At 39.2% G+C, this 26,963-nt stretch overlaps 1 protein-coding gene and 1 long non-coding RNA gene across 3 annotated transcripts; one reads left to right on the top strand and one right to left on the bottom strand.

The window, feature by feature from the left end:
• Positions 1–6,683: 6,683 nt before the first annotated feature.
• On the top strand, positions 6,684–9,980 carry LOC142973513 (uncharacterized). Its single transcript, XR_012959510.1, has 3 exons — positions 6,684–6,822; positions 6,963–7,193; positions 9,675–9,980. It is a non-coding gene; the product is annotated as an uncharacterized LOC142973513 (long non-coding RNA).
• LOC142973508 (uncharacterized) lies at positions 6,745–26,750 on the bottom strand. Of its 2 annotated transcripts, none has more exons than XM_076115291.1 (18): positions 26,659–26,750; positions 26,298–26,464; positions 25,745–25,914; positions 25,282–25,436; positions 24,560–24,767; positions 24,036–24,262; positions 23,477–23,657; positions 22,995–23,144; positions 21,637–21,745; positions 21,026–21,171; positions 20,540–20,679; positions 19,926–20,114; positions 16,190–16,336; positions 15,456–15,580; positions 14,961–15,080; positions 14,276–14,355; positions 8,650–8,868; positions 6,745–7,176 (listed from the first exon to the last, which is right to left on the bottom strand). In XM_076115291.1, exons 2-18 carry the CDS (start codon positions 26,368–26,370, stop codon positions 6,919–6,921), a joined length of 2,697 nt encoding a protein of 898 aa, XP_075971406.1. In that variant the 5' UTR covers positions 26,371–26,464; positions 26,659–26,750; the 3' UTR covers positions 6,745–6,918. The 2 variants fall into 2 exon arrangements, with proteins under 2 accessions (XP_075971406.1, XP_075971407.1); XM_076115292.1 differs by having other exon boundaries at positions 16,190–16,324.
• Positions 26,751–26,963: the final 213 nt, after the last annotated feature.

The raw sequence follows: 26,963 nt of genomic DNA, 5'->3' as shown, positions 1-26,963 counted from the left end.
ATCACGCTACGGCCATTAGGAGCGGAGTAGCAACGAGAAATGTTACAAAAACGGGGAAAATTTTGACCCATTCTCTCTTGTGTTACGCAAGCGGAGTTGCGCGGGTCGGCTAGTAATAAAAGTCCCAGAAATTATCGCCTATTGTACATCATTTATAGGCAATAGTCTATTATGAATCGAGTGGCAGTTGATTGATATGAAATCTTTAATCAAATCTATTCGATAAATGAACATAAATTGTTCGCTGTCCTCATTCTGGTGGATAGCTCACGGCTGTGAAGGTTGAAACGATTGAATCGAGTGTTGAAACGAGATATCGATGTGGAGGGTAGCCCGTTTATTTCATTTATCTTTGTATTATTACTACCTGACCCGCGCAACTTCGCTTGCGTTACATAAGAGAGAATGGGTCATAATTTTCCCCGTTTTCGTAATATTTTTTGCTGGTACTCTGCTCCTATTGGTAGTAGCGTGATGATATAAAGCCTATAGTCTTCCTCGATAAATGGGCTATCTAACGCTGAAATAATTTTTCAAATCGGACCAGTAGTTACTGAGATTAGCGCGTTCGAACGAACAAACAAACAAACTCTTCAGCTTTTTAATATTAGTATAGATAGTATAGATTGTCGTTGCGGTGGCAGTCGGTGTCCGCACGGTACGCTGGTACAGTGGGAGTTGCGCAAGCGGCGCGGTCAGGCGCGCGAGGCCACCACTCGGCCTCATTCGCCTTAGTACGCAAATGTCAGGATCAAGGCCGCCGTATGAACATTCGAGAATATACATATTTTTTATATTAATATTATATTTTTGTATTTAATATTCGGCTAGACGTAAAGATGGAAGGTGGACCATGGCGACCATGAAATAGGCGTAGGTCTCAAGGAAGGCCCCCAACTAGATGGTCGGACGACATTATTAAATGTGTAGGGCTGCGATGGATGAGACTAGCGCAGGACGTATAAAGTGGCGTACTGAGGGGGAGGCCTATACTCAACAGTGGGTGGAAACGGGATAATCAGATAGATAGATTCAATATTTGTATTTCATTTGCTTTCTTTCAAAAAAGGATAAGAAACTATATCGAGCTTGCTAAAGCATGCGGTAACTAATTACAAGTCGTAAGCACCTTTTTAAAATACGGTAAATAAAGAAAAGCTGTCAAACTATTTTATATTTCCAATTAAACATATAAAAACGCTTAAAAGAGAAGTGACACCTTTATGGATTCGTATTCAAGGAGTCTGAATAAAAACTTCCAACGTTATTTCTCGATAGAAAGTCCTACATGAATCCTTAGTAAAAATAGAAGTTCATAAGAAATTAAAGTTTAATATCAGACGTAAGAATAAAATACTTTCCGAGAATAACTTCCAGCAATCTATACTAATATTATAAAGCTGAAGAGTTTGTTTGTTTGTTAGTTTGTTTGTTTGATTGTTTGTTTGTTTGTTTGTTTGAGCGCGCTAATCTCAGAAACTACTGGTCTGATTTGAAAAATTCTTTCAGTGTTAGATAGCCTATTTATCGAGGAAGGTTTTAGGCTATATATCATCACGCTACAACCAATAGGAGCAGAGTACCAGTAAAAAATGTTACATAAACGGGGAAAATTTTACCCATTCTCTCTTATGTGACGCAAGCGAAGTTGCGCGGGTCAGCTAGTGCTTTATAAACGCGATTTAAGTACTTTCGCAGAAAAAGTGGAATATTCTTTAGTAGGTAATAGTAGTAATAGTATTCTTTAGTTACTCTTATGCCAAATAATTCAGTCTAATGTTGAATACTCGAATGCAACTTACGCGCTCCGATCGGTAAACGATCTGAAAGTTAAGCAACTCTTGCAAAGGTTATTTCATAGATGGGTGACCGGATAGTGGTATTTGAACTGAGCATCTCCGTGCTTCGGAGGATACCATCACTGGTCCAGATTGTTGTTAATGAAGTCGTTAAGCCATGTTAAAGGCCGTTCAGGCAGCTTGAACTTCTTTGACGCTAGATTAAACACGATAAAATAAAAACAAATCCTAATCTTGTTATGTAATACAAAGGAGTACAGGTTGAACTAAAATCATTCAAATGCTGCGAATAAACATATCGATTATTGAACCCAATATTTGCCTATGAGGCAAAACTGCTGCCAAACATCTGGTTATTACAAAGTTATTTCAGTACTGGAAGCTGATACGTTTTTCCCCATTGGTACATACAATAAGCAATCATTACACGGGTCCATAGCTTTAATACCTTGTTAGGATATTATATATCCGGTGTTGCCGTCTACAGGCCACTTGACACGTGGCCTTTTGCTATATTTGATGTTTCCTTGATTAATTCGCTATGGAAACAATAATATCAGTGATTTCCTTCACTAATTAGCAGAGCGTTATATTTAGTATTGTTTACCGTTGTTACTAAGGAGCATACAGTGTTACACAGACGTTATTTTTACCAGTAAAAGTGCTTCTTACCAGATATTTGGTTCAGTTATCAAAAATGTAAATAAGACTATACTTACTAGCTATATGGTTTCATGTTCGAAAATCTGACAGGAACTGTTGCGTAGTTGCAAACTGAAAAGAGAGAGTGCCGTTAACCATTCGTATTGTGCTAAGTACCTACAACCTAGGCATTACATGACATAATAGCCACGGGCTATATTCGTTAACGGCTTAGCCAGAAGACAATGAGTGAGAGTGAACTTTTTATTAAATAGGTTGCTTAGGACGCTGTTGTACATACATCTATACTAATATAATAAAGCTGAAGAGTTTGTTTGTTTGTTTGTTTGAACGCGCTAATCTCGGGAACTACTGGTCCGATTTAAAAATTCTTTCAGTGTAAGATAGTCCATTTATCGAGGAAGGCTATAGGCTATATATCATCACGCTACGACCAGTAGGAGCAGAGTACCAGTGAAAAATGTTACAAAAACGGGGAAAATTATGATTCTCTTATGTGACGCAAGCGAAGTTGCGCGGGTCAGCTAGTAAAAATATAATCAATTAGAATCCCACGACGTTTTTAAAATATAAAGAAACACAGAAGACGTGTTAGTGACGTGTTCTGTCTGGTATAAAAAAAAATAACATTCAAACGTTAGATAATAGTCCGTCAACCTTCAAAATAAAGGCGTCCGTCTCGAGGAAACAAGGAAAAAATTGTGAATTGTAAAATAAAAATATTAGCTACCTACCGATTCTGCTTCGATATATTTTTTGTCATATAAATAAATGGCTTTATATTTGTATGCTGACAACTCGTGCAGAATGAACAGGATACGACAACTAATGAAGTAGACGAACTATTGTGGACCAATCAATAACACATTATCGTCTGCAACTACAGTTTACAATGTAAGGCACAAGTACATTCTATACTACCCTATCTATACTTATGATATTTACTAACGGTAATACACGAAATAGGTGAAAGGACTTATAATACACGAACTCTCCAATTAATTGGTCTTACTTTTCAAAAGGCAGCACAAAAAGTCGCCAACATTTTTCCTTTTAAATTCAATCTTTAGAATCTCAGCGAATACTAAGATTTTTCAATGTGCCCGAGTTTCACAAATTGCATTTAAAGCATTCCACTTCTGCCGGTAGTAGAACAGGCGCAAAACTAAGTTTATTTTGCAAAATGTAAGAAATGTCTGCGTTAATTTCCGTCAACAGTTCTCTCAGGCGCAGGAAGCTGATGGATTTTCCTTGCTGAACTCCTAAGCAGAATTGAATTAAATTTCTTGATAAACTTGCTCGGAAGGCCGGAGAAAAGCCGACAAGGTTTCATATTTAATTACTTGTTTTATATTAAAAACTTGAAGCACTTACCTGCAGTTTACACTGTTAAAATATTAAGGTCGATGTTTGCAAAATTCAGCTCCACATAATCCAGTTATAACAAAATATTCTATCAGGTACCTTCGTTACGTACTTACTTTACATTAATAAGCATATAAATAAAATCAATCAACATAAAAAAATGTGTCGTATTTATTCATTCGATCTAAACAAACAAAAGTATACAATTAATTTGGTACAACATTTTACATAGTGAAACCTGAAAAGTGAAACGTAACCTAAATACATACAACTCATTTTCCAGCCGAAACTAATTACTGAGTCATAATAGCCCATTTCACACGAGTAAAGTTTTAGTAAAAGTGAAAATAAGAATTCTTAAGACAATTATAAATTATAAAAGAAAGTTAGCAATGCTTGGGAGCATTCACTAAGTTTCTGTTCACTCATCCTTCTACGAACTAAGGATAATAAAAACCAGAATTTAAATTTTACTTAATAAAATTCATATTCTGGATTTTTACTCGACTGAAAAAGGCATTATGACTGAAACTGTCAACAGAGCCGACACTGCCGTAATACAAACAATTTCTTTCCGAAATAGATGCAACGATCATCGAGCTTCAAAAACAAGAACATAATAAATTAAGTACAATGCTTTGTAAACAATTGATTTCTTTGTTTTCTACATTATTCAAGTTTTGAGCATGCAGTGGTACAGTGAAACGTTGCTGAACATGTTGCGCTACATCGAATTCCAACATTTAAAAATCATCCTTAAAATATTTCGGGTCCAGATTATGAAAAATAGGTTTCTAAAACTAACAATGAAAGGATACACACTGTCCAGATCTAAAGTAACATCTATTTGAGCTATAAAACATTATATATTCAGACTTTAAATGCACATTAAACATGAAACTACAAATAAATCGGGGCAATAAAGTAAAAAATAAACTAATTTATAATTAGTTGCATTACCTCAGGCATCTCGACCTGCCTTGTTCGGTTTAATAACGGCTATTGTATTTTAAATATTAACTTGAAAGTTTTACAGTTATTCCGGTCTGGTGGATGTTTTACAAAGGAGAACTAGTTTTTGTTGCCAACTTCCAACGACTTGTCCGAATTAAGCGACTCTCAAGTTGTCTATACAATCTGAAAGTTGTTCGGTATAAAGATAATTTTGTAAGGCGAGTGAGTTGTTCGTTTATTCGTTACCTGTTTATATTTTACAGGGTAAAGGAGCAAAGGGTCAGTTGCTTTAATTAACTTCGAAAATGATAATGTCAACTCTTATTTAACTGCAATTCATGAAGTTCAGTAAACTGGTTTAGTTTCTCATTTTATGAAGTGGCTTGTGAATGTCTTTTGAACTGAACAAAGTAACGAACAAGCAAGTAGCGACTGAATAAATTAATTGGTTGTTTCTTTTACACTTGCGAACTAATCTAACTAACTAAATCTGGGGTTTCGAATACGAATACGGTAAAAATGAATGAAAACGGAATTTAGTTCATTTGGAAATGACAAAATGAATTCTCAAAAAAAGTTTTTGTTACCAGCTTATCAGGGAGGTACTAACTAACGTGACCTAGGTCAACACGAAATGACGTAAAAGAGAGGATGTTTTTCGACGTTATACCTCAATATAGTAACAGAATTGAACACACGCTAATAAACCTGTATTGTTTAATTAATTAGTAGGTATTATACCTTAATTATAAAATGTCTGACAGGGATAATCAACCAGCGATTATTATTTAATTTATAATAATTTATTGTTTGTAATGTCCGTTGCGTACTCCTAACAATAATTAGACACGCAAACACGCGTTTTAGTGTGAGTAGCAAACCGTAAAACTATTCTAAGTACTCACAATATTCAACAAAAAGCATGTCAACGACATCTAGTGAATAATTTTCGTATTATTCTTCATCGTTATACCAAAAAATTTCGACCTTCTTAAAGCCAAACAGACCTTCGTTGCCCACTCATTTACAAATAGTTTACTTCGAGAATAACCATAGAAAACCTAAAAAAACAAATAGGTACTTTCTATGATAAAAAATCGTAATCTTTTTCGTTATCTAATGGATATTTTTTTAAGGTAATGTGCTATCTATCAGTGACAGATTTGTACCTTTGCTTACTTATTTCTCAGCTACTTAAGTGCCGTGGGCTACTTAGTAAGTTGTGTGGGCTAACATCGCCACCTACGCGGGACCATTAATAAAACGTAAAACTTTGGAGCATTTGCGTATATCGGGTCATTTTTTAATGGATAAACACGATTTGTACATTAAGAAATATTAAAAATCATTTAACATGTAGAGAAATTGTAATTTTTCCCGTAACTTGCCAAAAATATTGTTGAACAAAAACACAGTCTGACCAAACCTTTATTTTAATGTATGTGTGAAATGTTTCGTGACCGATTCCATTCAATTCATTGACACGAAAAATAAACCACTGGGTTAGTAGTTAGCCGAATTAATAGAACTTTGTACTCTGTTACATAATACCTTATAAGAATTTGTACAAATATAGAACACGAATGAAGTTTATGTTTAGATTTTCCAGTGAAAAGCTAAAGAAAGTATTTTCATCTTAAACGTAGATCATGTTATCGGTAAACAAGATATAAATAAATACGTCAATATCACGTTCCATGAAGGTAATTGAGTGTTCGTCGGTGAGCAGCTTGTAACGAGAGCATCGGAGTTAATCGATATTGTTTTTTTTTGAATGATGTTAGTAAATCGATCTTTTTTTTTATTCGTTGGTATTCTTTCTTTCTTTTTAAAGATGTAGCCATTGCCTACTAAATAGTCGCTTTGACATTTTGTAGGTTGTGTTATTGGTTGTCAATTATGCTGAATCTTTATTTTGAGTAGAGTTAAGACAAGCACGCATCGTTTTCTCAGAGCAGACAAATACTTTGTCCCTTCTTCGGTGTTCACTATAGCCTATATGGAGGACCATACAATATTGTCGGGATGTAATCATATGCAGGTAAAAAACTATCAAAACCATTCATTTTCCAAAGCAACGAAAACCATCACACTTACACACTAAACGCCTGTAAACCTGTAATTTTATTTGCCCAAATTAAAACTGAATTCGGTAATGATGCGTGCGTTTATTGTCTTTAGCTGACTCCGCTGACCTCCGCCTTGCAGCCGCGTACACTGCTAGTTTTGAGGGTGAAGGTAGGCTGGAGTCTCTCGGCCTGACGAGGGATTCTCTGGACTCTGCAGCAGGTAAAGATGCGGAGGTCGGCACTGACGGCAGCTTGCGAACCGTGTCGTATGGTAATGGAGAACTGCGAGATGCGCTTGAAGCTATTGAACCTGAACCATCTGAATCCTGAAATGAAAAATGTCGTAAGTATAAAAAGTAATTAAATCAATTTTGCTTAAGATTTCTATTTTTTTTAAATACAATTCCTTCACTAATAATTGATCTTATGTCGCGAGGACTTTTACGAATACACAAACAACGATCAATGTTCAACCAAACCCGAAACAATTATTTGTGGATCGCAAAAGAAATTAATTCGTGTGGGATTCGAACACACGACGCAATGGTGCCCTGCCCTAAATAGAAACATTTAATATTTACTTATTGTTGTTTTGTTGTCACTTATTTACCTAATCTATTGAGTCAACAACAAGTACGTACGACACGTGTCTCGTTTATGAATAAGTACGATAACGTTATTACGGATTAAGTTACAATGCATTATCATTTTATCATAACCGAGAATTTCCGAGAGCGTCATTAAGTCGTTATAATATAATCAATGCATTGCAATCGAGCGTATCGGCCATTCAATCCATTGATTACTTAGTTAAACTTAAGAATTATATTTTAAGTGAAATATTAAACTATCAATATAATAACGGATACCGTTTACCAAGTATCGTTTTCAAACGTAATTAAAACACTCAATTTGAAAATGTTAACTGAACGGAAATTACATACATGGACAAATTGAGCCAGCGTCGGCTATCGCGGCAGTCGGGAGCTAAGTAAATGAACGTTTCTAATCACCAGTCTATGTGCTGTTTCGATATTAGCACGAGGTAGTGAATGACCTAGGCTGTCTAGCGCAAACTGGTCATACCTTATATGGGCCAGTTCATCGACAACTCGCCAGTTCTAGTTTAATAAGTGGTTCGACGAATGAAAATGTGGGTGAACAACCCTAGAGAAGACTGCAAGGGAGCGAATATTCTTAACATCATCCTACTAATATTATAAATGTCAAAGTTTGTGAGAATGTATGTATGTATGGATGTTTGTTACTCTATCATGCAAATAATACTGAACCGATTACGATAAAATTAGTATAAAAGTAGCTGAAGACCCAGAATAAGACATAGGCTACTTTTTATTCCGGAGTTCCCGAGGGTTCGGGATTTACACGGGAAGGATTTCCACGCGGTTGAAGTCGGGACCGGCCTCTAGTATTTTATATAATCAAAGGCCAAATGTCAAAAACGCGAAAAGTAATGTCAACTCAAAATGTAGAGCAAAGAAAGTAGAAACGGCAAAATTAATGGTCAGTTTCACCACTTAAGTTTAAATTATTGCCGGATAACCAATTAATCAGATAATTAAAAATTCAGTGGGTAATACCATATACTAATCACACTAATTATTTTTGGATGGTCGTAAATTCTACTTCCATAACAGTGTGGGCAGTAGACTGAAATAACGCCCTGTATTATAAAACAACCGGAGGTCCCTGTATTCTAGCCCCAAAACATATTAGAAACGTGAAGTATGATGGCTTAACTAATAAGACCGGTATAATTATATAATGGATCAGTTTACCTTTCTCGCATCTCGATGTTCCAATCGATCGTATCTGGTATTCCTCGCGGAAGGTTTCCTCGGAGGGCGCGGTAGTGCGGACGGCGGCGGCGGCAAGCTTGATGACCTGGTCTGCTGAGAAGCGCGACCCTGGCGCTCTAGCAGCAGGGCTTCTTCACCCCGGCCACCACCACCGCGAGCTCCAACCGTACCGAGGCCGGGGAAACAGCAAAGTCCACGCTGTCAAAGAAATATGTAACATTACAGAATAGTACCTACACCTACACTTATTTTCGAAGATATTTTGCTTATCTAAGCTTTAATTTATTTAATTAAAACGTGTTTGCTATTTCATATTTCAAGTTTACAGTTTTAATTGCATGTAATAGTGACTGGTTGATACAGCTGCTGTTTTATGATACTGATGAACTAACATCAGTTAATTGAGCATGACATTTGGTTTAACACCTATATTTTTTAGCAATAATTGGACGTATTCGGTTTGCTTTAATAACTTTTATTAATCAAGTCGACAGGTTAACCTTTCATATCAATGTCAGCCTCTAGAAATAGCAGATTCAATTATAATATGAGACGAATATTCGGTCTCCTATTTTGGTAGCACTTAGTCAGATCAGGTCAGGCATTTGAATATTCACTGCGATTCTCAAAATATCAGAATACCCGTGTCTTAGTGGCCTTCACCTCTTTGATTGTGACCCACTAACGACTGAAATAGATGATCGGTTTCAAAGGTTACGGTACTAACTTATTTAAGAGTAAACTGGAACAATTAGTTTGGTTTAAGTAAAACTAAAAGTCTATTGAAGAATCATAAAATATGATTAGGAGCTGTGGGATCTTTTATTCATCAGACAAGAAAATTAAAAAAATCGGTGATGACTGGTGCGACGGTTTGGGCATTTCTCCACATCGACAAAAGATCGTTGGGAATAAAGACCGATATAACAGTTTAGGGGAGATCAAAATGGGTAGAAGAACAAACTAAAGAAAATTAAAAAGATGTCTATTTGCTTAACTATTAGAAGCAGAGAGCCGAGAAATTAGAGCGCCATCTACAACTGATTCTACGTACTGTCTGCTGCTTCCACAACCATACAACTTCCGCACTGCCAGAATGCAACTGATGCTGATACAGGATACTCGCATTTGTAAGATGTATTATTTATCAAGTAGGTACTCTGTGGGTAGAACTAAGACTTGCCAGTATAATGCAGCGATTTCTTTTTCAACCTAAGCCAAATAAAAAAGCAAGAACATCCGGCTGTTGACAAAATTACGTAACACATTGATTTGTTAATTTCATAGTAAAATATCTTGATTAAATGGTAATATAACCACTTCGACAAGATCGTTAAAATGCTCCGCGCATTCCGAGAAAATAGATACTCCATTATACATACGCATTAAATAACGCACTTTACCTCATTGGGGTAGGCAGAGACCAAAGAACGCCTTGCAAACGATCCTTGCAAATTCCCCTGCTTCATTGACATCCATACATCTTGTCTTCATTATAATTATACATTTTTGTATAATGTTTTGTTAACAAACATATGTTGTTACACTAATTATAAAGTTAATGAACTGAAGAACAATACAAACACTTGTAATAATTCCATTAGTGATTCTTACCTTCATCAAGCCGCCCGAAGAGTTGTAACGTGACCATAATCTTGTAAATAATCTATACTTTTCTATACTAATATTATAAAGCTGAAGAGTTTGTTTGTTTGTTTGAACGCGCTAATCTCAGGAACTACTGGTCCGATTTGAAAAATTATTTCAGTGTTAGATAGCCCATTTATCGAGGAAGGCTATAGGCTATATAACATCACGCTACGGTCATTGGGAGCGGAGTAGCAACGAAAAATGTTACAAAAACGGGGAAAAATTTGACTCATTCTCTTAGGTGACGCAAACGAAGTTGCGCGGGTCAGCTAGTGTACTGATAATTAACTGTACAATTTATTGTATTGTGTGAATTATTTCTTTTTTGTAGGGTGTATTTTCTAGATGTTATCATTATAATTTACATTGGTTGTGTACACATAAAAAAGGGGAAGTTATCAATATGGAAATAAAAGATCTTGCTGACTTTACTGTTCTAGTAAAATCGATTATCCTGTCTTTCTTTCATACCCCACAAACTAACAATGTTCTGATCACGTTTACAACCCGTGTTCTTTTTGTAAGTCTTTTGTGTAAAAGTGACTAATTAGTCATCCTAGATATATTCAGAGCTACGACTAGGTACAAGCCGGTGTAAATAGAGTAGTCTTGTAACAGTGTCAGTAGGACTGCAACACTCCAAACAAAGCGAATACATTAATGTTAATATTTCAGACGCAAATAGCTCATTTAAATGTTCATTGTTTCACTTTCGTATTTTCTAATTATAGGCGTATAGGGCGTGACCCCACTAGGCTCACAAATTGTGATTTTAATACCTACCGTAATTTATTAAACAACGTATTTATTATCTTTTTTCAAACTAATGTTATAAAGCTAGCAAACAGAAATTGAGACTAAAATTGGTAAAATCAATCGTAAATTTAAAAACTTTTCTCTCTATACTTACCTGCTTCTATCGCTCGCATAAGCACCAACAGTCATTATTTTACAACTACATATATGTATTTGACAAATTAAATTGTTCCCGACGAAATCTTCTCTAAAAAGCCCTCTGGAAATGTAAGTAACATTTCCAGAGGGCTTTGCGGAAGATAGTAGAAGATGCGGAAAAAAAGAGTGTTCCCCGAAATACCCCTGCCCAGTGCAGTCTCGCCCTAACACATTGCTAAGCGCGTAAACAATTTAAGGTAGATTCCACTCAAAGCTTCAAGTGTTAGGTATTAAACAGCCAGTAAAACCACAACAAACAAAACATGATATTTATTCTAAAACATGCTTCTATAAAAATATTAAAATTACATTGAATACACCTTATCAAAATATATCTGTATACAATTCCTTAAATAGTGCTTAAATGTATAGGAATTTCAGCGTTTATTAGCCAAAAATACGCCTCAAAATATCAAGACATTTCATCACTCTCTTTTCAAAGGAAAAAGAAAGGGACAACGCATCATTTCTTATCTGTTTTTCATCACCTTTCATTCTTCAAACACTGAATTCCTGGCATACAATTTACAAATACCATAGATAATAAAAGTTTTACAATAGTAAACCTATTATAAATAGCTGCGTCGAGTGTGGACGTCATTTACAACTTACCGAAATATCGTAGCGTCTGGTATAAGGCATAATACTATACATTGCAGTCTATTTAACGAGATATTATTTTAACGATGTTACTCAACTTACGGCAAATTTCTGACTTTCTAAGCAACCATTTATATATATAATAGGTACAGCTTATAATTTTTAGCTCCGGTTTCACCATCTGAATAAATGTCAATTAGCTGGGATTTTGTTACCTTTTTGTGAAATTTGCTATCCTTTTATCTAGCCGATAGGTTATCAGACACTTATTCATAAGCCATGAAAATGGTCCTTAATAATTTTTATCATTGCTTTTACAATCTTTATGAATACGTATTCTTATTGTATTTTAATTTGTAAATAAATCCTCCTTCTTCTATGTCTTCTATAGTAGCATATATTTCTCGTTGAACAGACTACCAATGTATGAGAAAGCAAATCACTAAAAACATGATTTACTTTAAATATATTACGTTAATCTCATAATAATTATCTTGTCGGTATACTCTTCCACTTTATCAATAATCTTATTTAAAAGACGATTGAATTATAAGCATGTAATTTCAAAAAGGACACATGTAATAACAAATTCGTAATACATATGCCCTTTTGGAAAAAGCACATATTTTGTTATTTTATCATAACATTAAAGGAACAATATTTCAGTAGCAGACCTAAAATAGCAGTTCCTTTTTTAAATATCAATACAAAAACAAGTCATAATTTAAGGAATACATTTTTTAAAAATGGGCCGAAAAATATTTTTTTCTTTTTTTTTTTAATTCTAACTTTGGCATAATTTGTGACCAATGCCTCGATAACGATTTATATTTGAATATAGAATCAGAATCATAATATCAATAGTATGAATTTCACCTTTCACCTTGTACAATATTTTGTAACTTTATTTTATAATTTATTTTGGAACTGTTTTTATTGAACTTGGTTTATTAATAGAATATTTCTTTAAAGTTATTACAGCATATAACTACTTTGACTTTTTTCTATTAATTACATCAAACACAATTTGAGGAAATAAAAATACGGTCGCATTAGAACCTCAGACTTTTTTAAAGTCGGTTTAAAAGAGGAAAAAATCATTGACACGCGTTTAGTAACACGTTGATGTCACATCACGAAATTACATCACAAAATGCATTTCTATTAAAAAACCAAGTACAACACCAGCTCCTATTTAAACAATAACTTATTAAATACAGTTATCAATTCACAAACAACATTACATTATTCTTAAAGACTAGTTTTTACTAGTGGAGTTGTAGAGAACATATCATTTCAGAGATTCTTATTAGCTATGTGGCACCGCACGCATTGTTAAGACACTGTTAAAGGCACAGCACATTTTTGCATTTTATCCCTTTCTTTCAACTAGCGAATGCGCTAAGAGGGAAAGAGACAAAACACTACACTCCAAACGTTAAATAGTGACGCTGAAACGAGTGATCTAGAGCACAAAAGTATTTTCTTAGAGAAAATTAATAAAAGTTTTTGTTAGAAAATAACTTTCTATTATTATTTACTAGTTTCATTACGAGTTTTCAATGAATCAGAAAATAATAATTGATATATTTTTATTTAATATAGCCAATATTCTGACTATTATGAATGAATATTTCTCTAAGATCAGTCTGGTTTCATCGTCATCAAATATCTTTGTTAAAATTGACTATGTGATTAGTTAGGGATATAATTTCAGTATAAAATCACACAGAACACAAAAACAAAGCCGTTGTCATTTGTACATCGCTAGGAATGTTTGTGTGAATAAGCGGAATCTTTTGGGAATGTTGTTTGAAAATAAGTCTGATTAATATGGAATATTCGTATCGGGAGATCGTTTCAATACTTTCAATACATATCGAATGCTCGTAACTTCGAAAAATGTTAAATCAGAGAAAGGAGCGAAAAGATTTATCGAATACTTTTCCAAATCTAGTCGAATATAACGCCCTCTAGCGGTATCTCGAGGCATTAAAATTTTACATAACGACAGTTTATCCTTCGTTTATCGACCGATACCCCCTTAATACTCGCTAACTCGCTTTACTTAATTTTTTGACCAATAGGTGATAATAAGCCCAACGCAAACAAATATCTTCACCGCACCTTCGCGGGTTTGCGTTAAACCATAATGTACTGGTTTTAATTCTCAATCTATCTACCAGGGGCAATATACATTACTTTTCTTTTCTGAAGGAATAAAATATAGAATTGCAAGGGACAAATCGATTTCTTTGTTGAAGGAAACACTCGTTAATAGATTCTCTAATGGTGAACCGTATGTTCGTCTATGTATGGTAGTTTTAATAGTGTTGAATGGTATAGGTCAGTAGTAGTTGGCATGCGGGCGCTGGTCGGCGGGCACGGCGAGGTAACTCACGGCGGGCACGGGCGGCCGCTCCAGCCGCGACTCCAGCGCCGCCAGCTGCTCGTCCAGCCGCAGGGATGTGCTGTCGAAACCTGCACAATGCACATACACTTATAGAACTACTAGCTGACCCGCGCAACTTCGTTTGCGTCCAATAAGAGAGAATGGATGACAATTTTCCCCGTTTTTGTAACATTAATTACTGGTACTCTGCTCCTTTTGGTCGTAGCGTGATGATCTATAGCCTATGTCCTTTCCCGGGTATCAAAATATCTCCATAACAAATTTCATGCAAATTGGTTCAGTAGTTTAGGCGTGATTGAGTAGCAGACAGACAGACAGACAGACAGAGTTACTTTCGCATTTATAATATTAGTTTGGATAGTGTTAAATCAGTATATTAACCAATTTGTTTTTGTTTTAAGACAATTCTCGACTAAAAATTGCTCTTGTATAGCGTGGACTTTTAGAAATAAACAACAGACACACAACCAGACTCGAAGCAACTATTTGTGTGGTGTGTGTGGGAATCGAACCCACGACCTCCCGACGCACTGGTAGCGACGGAGCCGCCCTAACCATTGCGCTAAAATAACTGTTTCTGTAGCGCGATACTCTACAATTCTCATTTATAAGAGACCACAGCATGCAAAAAAGTAACAAGAATCAAGAAGTAAAGTAAATATATTCGTATTACCGCTAGAGTTATCGTTATGCGGCGAGTAGTTCCTCCGCGCGAGGTGTCTGTACCGCCCCGTCACGCTCCCGCCGCCCACACCCTCCGCGCTCGAAAACGATGCACCCGACGAGAGACCCACTGAAATATCAACATAGTTGTTTTATCAACTAGATACACATATCTTTATAAATGCACTAACATACGTAAGATTTAAGGCATCATCTAAACAAAATACATAAAATAAATCGGTAGGGGGGGGGGGGGGTTAATTCTGTATATAGAATATAAAAAAAAGAATAAGTAACGGGTACTGATACCGAAAATGCAATTGATAGATTTTTTGTCTGTCTGTTTTTATGTTCCAGCTTGTTCCAAACCTGTCATCTCAAATAAACTACTATTGAAATGTCATGTCCTCAATATTACTTTATTAAACTACAATAATTGTGAATTTTTAAATCGATTTCATAAGATAGCCATAGAGAAAAATGTTAAAATGATGATAGTTATTACCAAGCTCTTCTCGGCTAGAATTATTCCTAAGAGAGGCGCCGCTATCGTACGCCGCACTCGTGTGCTTTTGCAGTACTTTGATCATCGCGTCGCGTTCCGCTACCTTCGACTCCAGTTCTTTCACCCTGTGGAGAGAAAAGTATACATTTATTTACTGTAGAATGTGAATAAATTATCGCTCTAAGAGGTATCGAATGGCTTTGCATAACAGAATTTGCTTAATAAAATAGAGTTTCAAAACAGATCTTCTCTAATAAATTTATTATTACAAATATTTTAACTTGCATTTGGCCGATATTGTAGATACAAAAGGTAAAACCAGTATCTTTCCAGGAGGAACAATGAACAGGCACATCTGAGTCCAAAAAGTGAAATATTTTAACACATTAAGCACGGTTTCCACCGCGAGCGGAACGCCATAAAAGGCTTGGTTGAACTCGTAAATGCAAACTGCCTACTTGTAGTTCCACCAAAATGGAATTCCAAAGTATGCATTTTGCGCTTGTAAACGCGTGTGGAAACCGGGCTTTACAGTATGGTACATTATGTGTAGTTTAAAAAAAATATATAATGTACCTAGCTGACCCGGCAGACGTTGTTCTGCCATATAAAAAAAGTGTCACTTAGGGGTATGAAAAATCGGTAAGTATCGGTCAAGCCGTTTCGGAGGAGTATGGCAACGAAAACTGTGACGCGAGAATATTATATATTAGATGATTTAGTTTGTTTCGTACCTGCCCTCCAAGTCAGCAACCTTCTTCTGCGCGGAGTGCAGTTCGTCCATGTGCCGTATCTTCTCGTTGCGCGCCTCCGCCATGAGCCGCTCAGACTCCGCCGACGTCTTCTCCAACGCCGCGATCTTCGCGTCCCTGAAAACGTGACTGTAAATGTTAACATAATATAGTAACTTATTTGCATTCCTGTTATTATACACACAAATTTTAATGTTTAATTAAAATTCATTTGGTAAGTAGATATGATTCGGTATACATTAAAGAAATTAGAAAGAAAAACATTTGATTGACCTGACCTATTACCTAGTATCATAAGACTGCAGCCCAAAATTGAAAAGTTAAATGTAAAGTTTTATACTTTTGTGTCAATATGAAAGTAGTGACTCACAATTCGGGATTCGCATAGAGGTAAAAGCAATATTATCGAGGGTTGTTTTATCAGTCAGGACAAGACTTTAAGGGAATCACGCACATTGGCCGTTAGTTAACATGTAACACTAACTTGGGTATGGAGGCGGCGGACACGGCGGCCTGGCGCAGCGCGGCCTCCTCCAGGTAGCGCTGCTCCCACTTGGCTGTTAGTTAACATGTAACACTAACTTGGGTATGGAGGCGGCGGACACGGCGGCCTGGCGCAGCGCGGCCTCCTCCAGGTAGCGCTGCTCCCACTTGGCTGTTAGTTAACATGTAACACTAACTTGGGTATGGAGGCGGCGGACACGGCGGCCTGGCGCAGCGCGGCCTCCTCCAGGTAGCGCTGCTCCCACTTGGCTGTTAGTTAACATGTAACACTAACTTGGGTATGGAGGCGGCGGACACGGCGGCCTGGCGCAGCGCGGCCTCCTCCAGGTAGCGCTGCTCCCACTTGGCTGTTAGTTAACATGTAACACTAACTTGGGTATGGAGGCGGCGGACACGGCGGCCTGGCGCAGCGCGGCCTCCTCCAGGTAGCGCTGCTCCCACTTGGCTGTTAGTTAACATGTAACACTAACTTGGGTATGGAGGCGGCGGACACGGCGGCCTGGCGCAGCGCGGCCTCCTCCAGGTAGCGCTGCTCCCACTTGGCTGTTAGTTAACATGTAACACTAACTTGGGTATGGAGGCGGCGGACACGGCGGCCTGGCGCAGCGCGGCCTCCTCCAGGTAGCGCTGCTCCCACTTGGCTGTTAGTTAACATGTAACACTAACTTGGGTATGGAGGCGGCGGACACGGCGGCCTGGCGCAGCGCGGCCTCCTCCAGGTAGCGCTGCTCCCACTTGGCTGTTAGTTAACATGTAACACTAACTTGGGTATGGAGGCGGCGGACACGGCGGCCTGGCGCAGCGCGGCCTCCTCCAGGTAGCGCTGCTCCCACTTGGCTGTTAGTTAACATGTAACACTAACTTGGGTATGGAGGCGGCGGACACGGCGGCCTGGCGCAGCGCGGCCTCCTCCAGGTAGCGCTGCTCCCACTTGGCTGTTAGTTAACATGTAACACTAACTTGGGTATGGAGGCGGCGGACACGGCGGCCTGGCGCAGCGCGGCCTCCTCCAGGTAGCGCTGCTCCCACTTGGCTGTTAGTTAACATGTAACACTAACTTGGGTATGGAGGCGGCGGACACGGCGGCCTGGCGCAGCGCGGCCTCCTCCAGGTAGCGCTGCTCCCACTTGGCTGTTAGTTAACATGTAACACTAACTTGGGTATGGAGGCGGCGGACACGGCGGCCTGGCGCAGCGCGGCCTCCTCCAGGTAGCGCTGCTCCCACTTGGCTGTTAGTTAACATGTAACACTAACTTGGGTATGGAGGCGGCGGACACGGCGGCCTGGCGCAGCGCGGCCTCCTCCAGGTAGCGCTGCTCCCACTTGGCTGTTAGTTAACATGTAACACTAACTTGGGTATGGAGGCGGCGGACACGGCGGCCTGGCGCAGCGCGGCCTCCTCCAGGTAGCGCTGCTCCCACTTGGCTGTTAGTTAACATGTAACACTAACTTGGGTATGGAGGCGGCGGACACGGCGGCCTGGCGCAGCGCGGCCTCCTCCAGGTAGCGCTGCTCCCACTTGGCTGTTAGTTAACATGTAACACTAACTTGGGTATGGAGGCGGCGGACACGGCGGCCTGGCGCAGCGCGGCCTCCTCCAGGTAGCGCTGCTCCCACTTGGCTGTTAGTTAACATGTAACACTAACTTGGGTATGGAGGCGGCGGACACGGCGGCCTGGCGCAGCGCGGCCTCCTCCAGGTAGCGCTGCTCCCACTTGGCTGTTAGTTAACATGTAACACTAACTTGGGTATGGAGGCGGCGGACACGGCGGCCTGGCGCAGCGCGGCCTCCTCCAGGTAGCGCTGCTCCCACTTGGCTGTTAGTTAACATGTAACACTAACTTGGGTATGGAGGCGGCGGACACGGCGGCCTGGCGCAGCGCGGCCTCCTCCAGGTAGCGCTGCTCCCACTTGGCTGTTAGTTAACATGTAACACTAACTTGGGTATGGAGGCGGCGGACACGGCGGCCTGGCGCAGCGCGGCCTCCTCCAGGTAGCGCTGCTCCCACTTGGCTGTTAGTTAACATGTAACACTAACTTGGGTATGGAGGCGGCGGACACGGCGGCCTGGCGCAGCGCGGCCTCCTCCAGGTAGCGCTGCTCCCACTTGGCTGTTAGTTAACATGTAACACTAACTTGGGTATGGAGGCGGCGGACACGGCGGCCTGGCGCAGCGCGGCCTCCTCCAGGTAGCGCTGCTCCCACTTGGCTGTTAGTTAACATGTAACACTAACTTGGGTATGGAGGCGGCGGACACGGCGGCCTGGCGCAGCGCGGCCTCCTCCAGGTAGCGCTGCTCCCACTTGGCTGTTAGTTAACATGTAACACTAACTTGGGTATGGAGGCGGCGGACACGGCGGCCTGGCGCAGCGCGGCCTCCTCCAGGTAGCGCTGCTCCCACTTGGCTGTTAGTTAACATGTAACACTAACTTGGGTATGGAGGCGGCGGACACGGCGGCCTGGCGCAGCGCGGCCTCCTCCAGGTAGCGCTGCTCCCACTTGGCTGTTAGTTAACATGTAACACTAACTTGGGTATGGAGGCGGCGGACACGGCGGCCTGGCGCAGCGCGGCCTCCTCCAGGTAGCGCTGCTCCCACTTGGCTGTTAGTTAACATGTAACACTAACTTGGGTATGGAGGCGGCGGACACGGCGGCCTGGCGCAGCGCGGCCTCCTCCAGGTAGCGCTGCTCCCACTTGGCTGTTAGTTAACATGTAACACTAACTTGGGTATGGAGGCGGCGGACACGGCGGCCTGGCGCAGCGCGGCCTCCTCCAGGTAGCGCTGCTCCCACTTGGCTGTTAGTTAACATGTAACACTAACTTGGGTATGGAGGCGGCGGACACGGCGGCCTGGCGCAGCGCGGCCTCCTCCAGGTAGCGCTGCTCCCACTTGGCTGTTAGTTAACATGTAACACTAACTTGGGTATGGAGGCGGCGGACACGGCGGCCTGGCGCAGCGCGGCCTCCTCCAGGTAGCGCTGCTCCCACTTGGCTGTTAGTTAACATGTAACACTAACTTGGGTATGGAGGCGGCGGACACGGCGGCCTGGCGCAGCGCGGCCTCCTCCAGGTAGCGCTGCTCCCACTTGGCTGTTAGTTAACATGTAACACTAACTTGGGTATGGAGGCGGCGGACACGGCGGCCTGGCGCAGCGCGGCCTCCTCCAGGTAGCGCTGCTCCCACTTGGCTGTTAGTTAACATGTAACACTAACTTGGGTATGGAGGCGGCGGACACGGCGGCCTGGCGCAGCGCGGCCTCCTCCAGGTAGCGCTGCTCCCACTTGGCGCACTCTCCCTCCAGCGCCAGCAGCCGCTCGTCGCGCTCCCGCAGTTGACGTCGCAGCTCCGCCTCGCCGCCACCACCCGCACCGCTTGCCCCGCCACAGTTACACTCGCGTTTCCTATGACATACGAAAAACATTGTAAAATGTCCTGCGTAAGCAAATAATTCATACAGTCTAACATAGGACAGTACTCTCGTAATCGTCAATAGTGATGTCGAAAAGAGTTTATCGAAATCTAACTTTATATTAGAGATATCGCATCTTGACGAGCTTTCGACAAAGTAATCTTTCCCTGTTTGACCAAATATAATAATTTATCAACAACAATACGATAACATTAGACTTAAGTTGTACAAACTATTTGAGTTCGGCAAATAAATACATATGAAGAAGCAACAACAAAAATAAATGAATCTTAACATAAGTGATTTACCAAGGGTCAATTTTGGGCCCACATTTCTCCCTACATAATATACTTTACAACAAAAAACGCTACACTTATCATTATTTCTATTTAAGACATTTACATAATTGTGTGTTACCTTAAAGTCTGCAACTCTTTCTCAAGCTGGGCGCGCAGTTTTCTCTCGGTATGCTCTCGCCTGTCGGACGCTTGTTGTAACGACGCCAGTGCACGTTGAAGTCCCATCACGCGTTCGACGTAGCCGCCAGCGTGACGACACTGTACACAGTTGATAATGTGTTTAATAACGACAAAACTTCTATGTATTACTTTTGTGGCGTACCAAAATTTGCGTATTTACGACTACTAGTCTCGAGTACGAACTCACAGCATTCGTTCCAGAACAGACATTTGATCAGAACACACAGAATTCAGAGTGATCAGAGCGATTTCCTAAAGCATGGAAGTCTTGACGAAGAAGTTGACTTTGGAAAATACATAAAAATGCAAAGCCTTTGGAAAGCACCTGGCCTTTTTTTAGAAGGCTACGACAATAATTACAGGTTATCCAGGACCTCAAAGCATTTGGGATTTCCAGCAATGGTCTGTAACATGGCTGTCTTACCTCCTCCTCGAGGCGCACGACATTGGCCTGTGCGTTAGTGAGCGCGGTGTCCAGTATATCGATGTGTGTCCTCTGTTCCTGCAGCGTGGCTCGCTGAGCTGCCATCTCGATCTCCTGCCGTTCCTTCGCACATGCTAACTCTTTGTCTAAATGAAGGAAGATAAGATTTTATGTCACAAAACTTAACTGGTAAATAACGATTAACAATAGTATATCTTCCCAAGCCACACTTAGCCAGCATGGTGTAACCTAACTACTTTTTTTTTTCAGGGAAAGGACCCTTTCCTAGCAGTCCATTATTCAGATCGGACTTTATTCTTCTGCGGATAGTCGAAAGAACTCTCAGTCATGTAATGGTTTCATTATCAAAATGGAACTGAAATTTGATTGCCTAAGTGCTTTTGCGTAAGAGGCCAATGTTTATATTTCCAGTTTTATAACAATTTTATTGTTAACTGATAATTCGATATACATACATTGTAGTACATATATACAAAATATTAATAGCAATAATATTACAATTTTCTACAGCAAACTTCGCCTGTTTACCAACTTTTCATAAATCCAGTATGATATATTTGACATTTTAAGTCATAAGTTATAAATCTTACTCTGTGTAATGAGTTGTGCTATTAGCATCTCTCTGTTCTGTAGCTCCTTGCGCAGAGCGTCGGCGCTGCCATCGCTCTCCGTCCGCACGCCTTGCGACAACAACTCCACCTGTCACACATAATACACACGTCACATATTAATATCTAAGAAATAATATTCAACCCGGGATCTTATACTCGTAATATAAATCGTAGGCTTCCCCATAAGTCATGGAAACTTATAAAAACGCACCTAACTATATTGAATATTGTAGTCACTCGGACTTTCCCATCGTATGGACTCATCCCAAAAGTCACAATTTAAAAAAAAAGCGTCTATTTCATTATTCCTGGAAGTAAAATCCGTGACGGGATCTAGATTCTAGACTCTAAATCGATTTAAAAGTTTAACGAAAACGCGTAATAGACAGTTAATTACTAATATTAAAAATGCGAAAATTTTGTGAGGATGGATGTTATTCTTTCACGATAAAATCACTGCACGGATTAAATGAAACTCAGATAGTATAAAACCTAGATTAATCTTTTCACGCGGACGTAGTCGTGGGCAGAAGATAGTTTATTATATATTTGCTACGATAAAACAAAATAAAATCATCCATAATACATTTTAAAATAAGTTTGAAAGCTTCAGATTAATCTATACAAACAAAGATTTGATATTATTTGTACTTATTTCACGGCAACTGTATGAAACATCACACGAGTTAGTTAGTCATACTGCGAGAGTGGGCGTCGCCTACGCTTCGTAAAAATACTCTTTCCGATTATAATAATATTGAATGAAATGTTTCACCAGCTGGTGTTATCTTGTATTTAATATTATTCGTTGATTCATCATTAGTAGGGTCAATGAATGTATAAGCTGCTGTAAGATTAGATTACAATAACATAGCGAAGCGATTTATTTTGAACGGGATTGTATTGCAATGATTTTGTATTGCAATAAAAATGTTAATTATGTTGCAATAGCTGTTTCAATAACATTTTAAGTGAAATATAATTATAGAAAATGTAAATGACGAAAGAGATTTCTTAATAGAACTATGAGAACTAGGGCTACTTTCACGGCTTCTTAAAACAATTTGATGACCCTATATCATTGATACAGTGACAGCAAACATATGAAAATACCTGTAAGTTGTACACTGGATAAGGTAACCGATACTTATAAAGTGGCGAAATAGGCCATTAACCGTGTATTATCAGCAATGTTTCTTATTTGCAGTCCATATTTATCCACTACAGGACGTATATCTTTTCCAGTTTACGACAGTCATCCCTATTACTTACTTTCCGCGCCATTTGAATTGGTCATTATTACATTTGTATAAAAAGTAATCAGTATGATATCATACCTGTTGTTTCAGTGCCCTATTAAGTTCTTGCATGCGGCGACAGTCAGCCTGCAGCCGTACTCTGGCGGCCCGCTCTAACCGCTCGCGTCGTTCACACGATCCTACCAGCTCTTCATGCGCTGTGCGGACCTTTTCTACTTCTTCTTCCAGCTATTACAACAAATTATAATGTTGAAATTAGATTCTATAAAAAGTACTTCACTCTACCCTGAATTATTTTATTTCTTGTGAACTCATTTGTTGCTATCGTTTTATGTTGCTCTCATGCAATTGTTCACAATTCTCTCTTTCTCTTAAGGTCTTAATATACCCTCCTTTTGCAGTTAGTTCAGGTCTTGCTTCTACCTCTAGGGCCAACTTTAAGCATTTTTACCGATTGTTACCTATTTACACATAATGGCAATTTTGGCCACGTATTTAAGGTGTTTGTAAGAAAGTCTAATGGATGTTTAAACGGTCACTTAAGTGTAGGTTATTCTAACCTTAGATGTCTTAGCGACTCGTTCACAAGCTTCGGCCAGTTGTCTCTTGAGCTGATGGTTCTCTGCTGCGAGGGCATCTAGTACCGCCGTGAATGCATCATCTGGCTCTTCTAGTTCACCTTCACCGCCGCTGCACCATCCACTTGATTCCGAGCCGCCGGGAACAGCGCGAACTCCGACACTACAGAAGCGTTGGAAAATTAAAAAATGTTCTCTAATTTACACTTCTTACGAAACTTCACACTGAGTGCATATAAAAATGAGTAAATTATTTGTAGGTGAAGAGATCCGAACGTCGTTTGACGGCTGATCTAACGAACACGTCCGTCGATACGTACACGTCCGTATACGTAAATACATAATATATGATAAAAGCGTGAATCGTGAGCTCAAATAATCGTACATTATCACCTACAACTCTAAAATATTTAAAGATGTCCTGCAAAAACATTGATAAGTCATAACAGCTGTCTGCTTTTATACGATAATTAGAAAGTTAAAGTTCTTGTGGGCGTAGAAAACAGAATAATTAATCATCAAGTCATAATATAAAACTTACCTAGTCAAATCAGGCTGTGACCTCGATAAATTTAGTTTCTCCTTGCTAAGTTTAGCTTTAGAGCACTTGCCCTTAGCCTTCCTGCTGTCGTCGCGGGGCGGTGCCGGCGCGCGGGGTGAGGCGGGAGGGGTCGGCCCTCGAGGAGTTGGTGACTGAGCCACCTCCTTCGCCAAGTGCTTTAGCACTGATGATTGGTTTAGAAAGTCGTCGGGGATTTCGGTTATTTCCTGTACAATGACAAGAAATACAAACTTGTAAGTGAATGGGAACACTTTTTCAAAGGATGACAAAAGAGTATTCATGTAATTCTACTTCTTGGATGTAAGAAATCAAACTCGAAGCTTATTATACTTTTTATTAAGTTCCTAGACATTACTGACTGTCATAGACTTTAATTAATGGGTCTTTAATTCTACCTAAAAGATCTAACTGAGAAAAATTGCTTGATTTAGTTTTTCATAGAGCGGGAAAAGAAAAGCTGTATAACCTTCCCTTTGTTATTACTGAAAATTGGCAGAACATACCTGAACTCCATGGTCAGGGGGGCTAGTATAAATCCTCTGGCCTCCAATATCAATGTAATTGGTCCCTGTGGTAACAGTCTGTTCCTTGTGCAGCTTGGGTACTGGTATACCACTGGGTTTCTTCACACCTTCCGTCTTCTTCAGTGTGTGGTATGGAGAAGACTGTGTGGTTGGGTGCTTCACTTCACTGCTTGTTCGTTCGTGTTCTCTGTTGAGTGGATTATGATGTTAATATTGAAATGAGGTGCAATATTTTGAACAGGTCTTTGCGTAATGTAAAACACTCGTACTCAGCTGCATCCGGTGAGACTGGAAGCCAACTCGAACATAGTTTGGAAGAAAGGCTAAGTCATGACGATTATGAAAAGGGTTTTTGGATGCAAGTGATGTCCTAGATAGAATAAAGTGGGGAAAGAATTTTGGAATAAACAGCAAGTAAGACAAAGAAGGACATTATTGTGTTATTACTGTTTAATTTTAAAATGTGTACAATGCATAAATGGTAGAAGCTGATAGTACAAAGAAGATTTTGATGTTACACATATTATTACATATTACATGTTTTTTAAGAAATAGCTAGTTAATATAACGAAAGAATGGACCAAGCCACAAGCCTGCTTAGCGAAGAGGCATTGCGAAAATGACGTCAAACAGCAATACAAGAGAGCATTGTAACACCTGTTCCAATGTCATAAGCAAAGACGTAATAAAAGTCACATTACCGAATAGGCGTAGGCCTCGGTGGCCAGGAATCATCCTGGTTGTGAATGATGAGAGTGTTGTATGATGATGAAGACACGTCCAGGGAGCTGCGATTACTATTGCCCCCTCCCACAGAATCCTTAAGTGAGTTACGGTTACTACCTGTCACACTTTCCTGGGTTACGAAAAAAAAAAAGGTTTTTTTATTCTAATGCTTGTATTATTAGACTATATGTGTGGTTTGAACATACAAAAATAGGTTCTGAAAACCATGGATCTATAGAGACTTTAGTATACAACTAATAAAAAAAATTGATTAGTAACAGAAGAAGAATATAAAAGATGTTTATAATTTCAATTTAACAGTCCTTTAAATTATTACTTCATCAAAACACTTGTTTATTACATAGAGAGAAAACATTTTAAAGCAATAGTAGAAGACTAATAAATAGAACTAATTTTAAAGATTAAATTATAAAATACCTTCAGGGAATTCCTGTTGTTGTTATTTGACTGGCTCTGGTTTTCCTGCCCTTGAGGCTCCACACGGGCAGTGTGTCGCACAACATAGCGCTCCTCTCTTGACAGGTTCTCATTTGATGTGGATACATCAGTCTCACTACCTGACAGGCTTTGAGGGAAACCACTTGGCACTACAAGTAAAAAGGTTTGTTTTAAATAATAAGATTTTTCTAGAGGATAGATAAAGTGTATGAAATTATAAACTCAACAAACAATTTAGCTAATTAAGTAGAAACACACCTTAATTATTAAAGTTAAAGGATTTCAACAAATATTAAGATATTCTAAAACACCACTTAAATAAAATTGATATCAATTAAATAATTTAAACTCATAAAACCACAATCAAGCTCAATTAAAAATTGCAACTTATATGTTGACATCACTAGCACATAGTATCATTTCAACACAAACTGTAACAGCATTAACAAAAACAAACAAGGACATGTCTATGATTCATAACTTTGGAATGTCACTCAATTTATTTACAATGCACAGTTTATGATAGACTTACCAGGTTGTTTCTGTGTTCTCTGTATGTTATTCGTGAACGATAGGAACCGTCCCGTCGGTCGCATAGACCCCATGTTTGCTAACGTAATGACGAGGTTTCAACACAAAATCATTTCACACAACATTAAAACTACACTCTCACTCTCCTGTATATTATGCGGACAGCATCTGGAAGTGAAATAAGTTACTCGTGTTTATTGACACTCCTGTCCCGCATAGAAATAGATTACAATAAAAATCACAAGGTAACAAGGATGCTATGAGTTTCAACACACGCTACATTCTCAATGATTAGATATCTAATGTAAACAATTATACTGTCTACTGGAACATGACAAAAGATGATCACTGATAACACTTACAACTCAATAGGAGTCAATATTTGGTACAAAAAGCGAAAATATTTTTGCACTCGCTTGTAAGCTTTTGATGGATGGGGTCAGCTGTCAAAATTGAGGATACCATGGTAAATAATTTCTAGTGACGTTACCCAATGAGAGAAAAATGTAATAATTTCGTATTTTTAAGAATAAGTATATTATCCAAGAATAATAAAGTACAAAATGAAACCTCGACATCGATTAAAAGCCTTATTAATATAGATAGAATAAGTAGGTTTTTGAACCAACTAAACGGTCACAAACTTATTCCATCTATGTTAAAACTA

This window comes from Anticarsia gemmatalis, chromosome 6 (genome assembly GCF_050436995.1).
Source record: "Anticarsia gemmatalis isolate Benzon Research Colony breed Stoneville strain chromosome 6, ilAntGemm2 primary, whole genome shotgun sequence".
Lineage (NCBI taxonomy): Eukaryota > Metazoa > Arthropoda > Insecta > Lepidoptera > Erebidae > Anticarsia > Anticarsia gemmatalis.
The sequence above is the reverse complement of the archived record's forward strand: the minus strand, read 5'-3'. Positions and strand labels throughout refer to the sequence as shown.

Coding starts and splice junctions, on each gene's coding strand:
- LOC142973508 (XM_076115291.1), bottom strand. CDS start 26,370: ATGGGGTCTATGCGACCGACGGGACGGTTCCTATCGTTCACGAATAAC. Junction 21,172..21,636: donor AGCACAACTCATTACACAGA/GTAAGATTTATA, acceptor TCCTTCATTTAG/ACAAAGAGTTAGCATGTGCG. Junction 15,581..16,189: donor GTTGCTGACTTGGAGGGCAG/GTACGAAACAAA, acceptor TTCTCTCCACAG/GGTGAAAGAACTGGAGTCGA.